The sequence below is a fragment of the Octopus bimaculoides genome, chromosome 14 (genome assembly GCF_001194135.2).
Source record: "Octopus bimaculoides isolate UCB-OBI-ISO-001 chromosome 14, ASM119413v2, whole genome shotgun sequence".
Classification (NCBI taxonomy): Eukaryota; Metazoa; Mollusca; class Cephalopoda; order Octopoda; family Octopodidae; genus Octopus; species Octopus bimaculoides.
In genome coordinates this window covers 16,196,557-16,202,639 of record NC_068994.1, presented here as the reverse complement: position 1 = coordinate 16,202,639, position 6,083 = coordinate 16,196,557, and the positions used below count along the sequence as shown (strand labels likewise).

General features: G+C 37.6%; 1 protein-coding gene across 1 annotated transcript in view; it reads left to right on the top strand.

Annotated features, from left to right (window-relative positions):
* LOC106867680 (dynein axonemal heavy chain 6-like) overlaps positions 1–6,083 on the top strand; it is a 319,316-nt gene that overhangs the window by 173,764 nt on the left and 139,469 nt on the right. Inside the window, exon 43 of the mRNA XM_052973027.1 lies at positions 1,975–2,129. Coding sequence (XP_052828987.1) covers positions 1,975–2,129 — 155 coding nt within the window. The remainder of the gene's footprint in view (positions 1–1,974; positions 2,130–6,083) is intronic.

The following is a 6,083-nucleotide window of genomic DNA, read 5'->3' as shown; positions in this document are numbered from 1 at the left end:
ATATATATATATATATATATATATATATATATACATACAAACACACACATGTACACCTAAACTCACACACACATAGACACACTCACAAATGTGTACTTACATATACACACACATACACACACACACAATACAGATGGCAATTTTAGCTATTTGAAATCAATAAATTACAAATTATCTCTTGCAGCAGTAAATGAATTCCAAATATCCTTTATACCTCTGAATAATAAACCTTTCTAGATATCACTTTACTTGAGACAGATGATGGGAACCAGACATTTCAATGCCACATGGCTTCCACTTATAGGGTTATATTCATTTGATAATTAGGCAAGGGGGACTTAAGCATCTTGCTGAAAGATGCATTATTGCTGAATTCAATATACCAAAAGAATTGCATTAAGGTCAGTTGAGCAATATAGAAACTGTCAATTTTTTCTGTGTGTGTGTGTTTTGTGGTCTTCTGTATTGATTGTAAAGGTGAGTGGCCTAATGTTTTGGGTGTTGCACTCATGATCATAAAATGTTGGTTTTGGTTCCTAAACCAGGTTGTGTGTTGTATTCTTGAGCATAACACTTTATTTCATGTTGCTTCAGTTCACTCAGCTGTAAATGACTTTCACATATATATGCACACACACACACACACACTCATATATACATATCTTATATTATATATATATATATACATATACAAGGGACAAATTTTGCTATCTAGGGAGAGTCATTATGCCAATATAATTAACAGACACTGATTTATTTCTACTCCTTTATTATTAGACAATTGGTTAAATATCTAACTAATCGATTATTTAATTTCTTTTGTTTTCGTTTGTCAATGCTCTTTCGTTGCTACTTGCAACCTTTTCAAGAAAGAGCTTTGACAAACAAAACAAAAGAAATTAAATAATCGATTAGTTAGATATTTTACCAATTGTCTAATAATAAAGGAGTAGAAATGAACAAGTGTATGTGTTAATTATATTGGAATAATGACTCTCTCTAGACACAACAAAATTTCTTTCAACACACAAATTCACACAAAGAACCTTGAAAACCAGATACAAAAACGAAGTATAAGGAACAAGCCACTGATATATATATATATATCTCATTAATGGCTTGTCCCTCAAATCTGAGGGACATTAGCCAGTGTTGAATGTGACTAACAAGGCCAGCCTTTCTATAGAGCACACGATATATATATATATATATATATATATATACACACACACATAAATAATACATGTAATATATTATTTAAAACAGTTGACTTAAAGTTTCATGGACCCTAACAGAAACCCATCTCTTTAGGCTTAGATTATCGAATGGCCTGCAAAACTGTGGAGCTGAATCAAACTGTTTTAAATAATACAAGTAACTCCTACTAAATGTATTGAGTGCCTTTATTCCTTCATGTGATTGGGTTGAAAAATTATTATGACATTAAGCTTTTTTCTTAACATGTATACCATAGGCTACTTGTCAGGCTGAGGGTATCTTGAGTGAATGAAAGTTTACATTGTCACAAGGATCAATTCTTCCATGTATTAACAAGTACCTCCTTGCAACAATGTAAACTTTCATTCAATCAAGATACCCTTGGCCTGATGAGTAGCCTGCGGTAGACACCTCGCTTGAATATTTACCACTTCCAAGGTTCTGCTCACTATGAAACATATGTAGCCCGGATTTTATCTGCTCCATTCCTTAACTCTTGTATTCTTATTTGCCACCCTGGTCACCTACCATGAAATATAGAAAGAACTTTTTTCTGTTTATCGTACTTTGATGCAAAAAAACCCCACAACCTTCCATCTCAATAAACCACTATTGTCCCTGGAAAAGTTGTTTTTTATATTTATTATGGATTGCTTGAAGCTAACTTTCTTCCTACGCCTCATTCCTTGGATCTTATGTTTGTGTGTGTGTGTGTTTGTTTTTAAATTAATCATGATTTTCTTTCATTAAACATAGGAGCAACTTGCTTCTGTTTGCGTGACCATGCATATTAGTACAAGGAAAATATCTGAAGACTTCTATAATGCCTTGAAACGCCGTTACTATATCACACCCACCAGCTACTTGGAGCTTATTAATCTCTACGAAACGATGCTGACTTCCAAAAGCAAGTAAGCATCACAGTTTTATCTTTTGTATTTTTAATATATTTCAGTCATTGGATTGCAGCCAGGCTCAGGCACTGACTTGAAGGGTTTCAGTTAGAACAAATTGACTATAATACTTATGTTTTTAAGTCTGGTACTTATTCTGTCAGTACCTTTTACCGAACTGCTAAGTTATGGGGATATAAACAAAACATCACTGAATGTCAAATGGTGATGGTGGGGAATAAACAGGAAGACAAACTGACACAGACAGACAAACAGACAGACAAACAGACTAACACAGAGAGTCAGACACACATACATATGCACACAATGGTCTTGCACAGTTTCCATCTACCAAAGCTACTCACAAGGCATTGGTTAGTTCAGGGCTATAGTAGAAGATACATGCACAAGGTGCCACACAGTGTGACTAAACCCATTGGCACATGGTTGCAAAGTGAGTTTCTTAACCATACAACCAGGTTTGCACTTACAAAGTGGATTTTTTTTTTTTTTACTATTTTAATTGATTTAGTTGAAAAGGTGAAGTTGTTTCCAGGGCACTTTGCAAGCACTGTTGACGTTCAGTCTTAACAACTGCAAATCAATGTGGATTGAAAGAGAATTCCAATGAGTTGATGCTGCAAAGTGGAAAGATTGGATATGGTAGTTAGTGCAGGGGCTTATTACTCCTGGTTTCTCTGGTGTGTATATTCCTCTCTGGACAGGATGCCAGTTGATCGCAGGACTACTCATTTTTAGTAGCTTAATGGACAGGAGCAATGAGAAATGAAGTGTTTTGCTCAAGACCACAATGCATTGCCTGGTCCAGGAACCAAAACCACAATCTTACAATCATGAATTTAACAGCCTAACCGCTGAGCCATGCATCTCCACTTTGATGTGTTACACAAAATGGCTGATGAAAAGAGGAGTGATGGACATGTTGAGCAGGAATGCAACTAACTGACTCCAGGGTGCAGAGATTGTTGTTGAAAAATGTCTTGGAACCATTAATGAACTTTTGGAACATCTCACAAAGCTTTTTCATATAATCTGTAAAAGGCTAGTGAATCCTTCCTGCTACATGCTATTAACTACTCTCTGAACTCACTGGAATAGAGAACCAGTTAAGGAGCCTCTGTAGGACTGCTTGACTTGCTAGAAATAGCAGTTAAAAAGATTTCCCTAAAAGTATACCCTATCATTTTGAAGTGAGAAGGAGGGACATTAGATAATGTAGGTTTAGATATGCAGTGTCTGGGGAGAAAAAAAGATGACTTGGGGCTAAACAACAATTGGCATAAATAGTGAGTGATTAAGTTGAATAAGAAATTGGATTCAGTTTTTACTACTTCATGGTGCTCCCACTCATGTAATTACAAATTTATGTATGTATATAACAAGAACTTGCTTGTCGCCACTCCTCTCATCTCTTGTCTCTTGGCATAAAGCTACCCTGCCACCAACCTCATGTTTTATAGTCTTGTAGCCTTATTAGTGCCAGTAGCACATAAAAAGCACCCAGTACATGTTGCAAAGTGATTGCTGTTAGGAAAGACATCCAGCTGTAGAAACCATGCCAAAGCTGACACTGGAGAATGGTACAGTCCTTGAGCCCATTGGATCCTCTTAAAGTGTCCAACCCATGCCAGGATTAAAAAATGATTGTTAAATGATCATGAGCATGATGATGGTGATGATGCTGTATCCATCCGTCCATCCATCCATTCATTCATTCATTCATCCATTCATCACTGACTCATTCTTTCATTTGACAGAAATAGCAAATGAGCATGTATTTTGCAGATGTTCATAATCATCAAATGGTTTTCTTCTTATTAAAATATCTACAAAACTTGCCGGAAGCATACAGTAAGAAACTAACCGAAGCCTTTCACCAACATAACGACCAGTACTTTCGCTACACAATGACTTAGTGAAATAAATATGAATAATACCAGAAGATTAGGCCATTGATATTTAAAATGGAAAATAAAAAAGACTATAGACAAGATGAACCAAAACCAGAAGCTTGAAATGTTGAAAATTATTTTCATGCAGTTCAAGAATAATGAAGTTTAACTAGAAACAAAGCATTCTCCAGAAAATGATTGACAACAAATGAAAAATTGTGCAAAATTAGAAATGAAGAAATCAACCATGTGATCAGCAACTGTATTTACCATTTCCTTGTGTCCTGTGATATGGCTGTCAGAATAATCTATAAACATGGAAGAGGAAAACTAAAAGATGGGGATTAAGAAAGACAAATAAAAAGTGAGGTTCATGAAAATATTGGCATGCAGGAGAGGAGAATGCATTGGTTTGGACGTGTGATGCATATGAGTAAAGACAGCTGTATAAAGAAGTGCCTATCACTGAAAATGGATGGTACCTGTGGAAGAAGGAGACCTTGGAAGACATGGGATGAAGTGGTGAGGACTGATCTCACGATGTTAGGGCTCACTGAGGAAATGACAATGGAGTGAGATGTCTGATGGTATGAGGTTTTAGAGAAGACCCACCCACGTCAGCAAAACTGAGTGCTAGAAACATTGTGTCCCATCCACATGTAACTCTCTCTCTCTCTTTTACTCTTTTACTTGTTTCAGTCATTTGACTGCGGCCATGCTGGAGCACCGCCTTTAGTTGAGCAAATCGACTCCAGGACTTATTCTTTGGAAGCCTAGTACTTATTCTATTGGTCTCTTTTGCCAAACCGCTAAGTTACGGGGATGTAAACACACCAGCATCGGTTGTCAAGTGATGTTGGGGGGACAAACACAGACACAAACATATACACACACATACATATATATATATATATATCATCATCATCATCATCATATATATATATATATATACATATATACAACGGGCTTCTTTCAGTTTCTATCTACCAAATCCACTCACAAGGCTTTGGTCGGCCCGAGGCTATTATTAGAAGACACTTGCCCAAGGTGCCACGCAGTGGGAATAAACCCAGAACCATGTGGTTGGTAAGCAAGCTACTTACCACACAGCCACTCCTGCGCCTAACAATAAACTTTTCACACAACCTACCCCTAGAATCCAAACTAAATCTCCTCTTCTAAACTGCATCTTTTTCTTCCTCGCATTTCTTCTTCATACACTATGATTGTCTCCCTCTCCCCAATCCCTGTCCTCACTGCCCTGCTCAATGTATTGCTGCTTTACCCCACCCCATCTTTATACCCAGGTTTTCACCAGTCACTGCAATCCCCACTCCCTACTCACACCTTCTGAGCAATACCTGGCTACGTATATCATGACCTCTGTACCTTCAGGGCATGCCCTAGCAATTTCCATCATTTATCTCTCCCTTCCTTACTCTACCATTCCATTTATGCTCTGATCCTTGTTACTAGTAAGTATACCCTGGCACTTCACCACCATCTCTCTCTTACTCTCTCTTGCCCTTTTGCTGTTTCTCACTCTCTCTCTCTCTCTCTCTCTCTTTCTCTTGTTCTTCCTTCTGGTTGGGTAGCCATGTATCTCCTCTACAGCAGCACACCTGTTTCTGCCCTCATCCTTGATCACTTGTTCTCTCCTTCTCTTGCTCTTCCCTCTGGCTGGGTAACCAAGTATCACCTTTACATCAGCACACATATTTCTGTACGTACGTATGTATGTATGAGGTCTGATCAATAAGTATCTGGACCGTTGCTATAGTAACGTAGCTAAAGCATGCAAAGTGAAGCCACTTGGCAAAGATTGACTTTGAACTCTGCTGTGCATGGACACTGAGTTTTAATGTTCTCGCTCACTTCTGTTTATAGCAGTGCTAGGAAGGAAGGTGTGTAGCATGTGATCGTCACATTGACCACAACAGAGAAAGTTGTCATGGTGATACCTGCTCAGACGCCTAGGTAAATTTGCAGAAAGTGTATGGAGAGGAGTGTATGAGCTGCATAGAAATATTGGCAAGAAATCTTGAAATAAAACTGAATA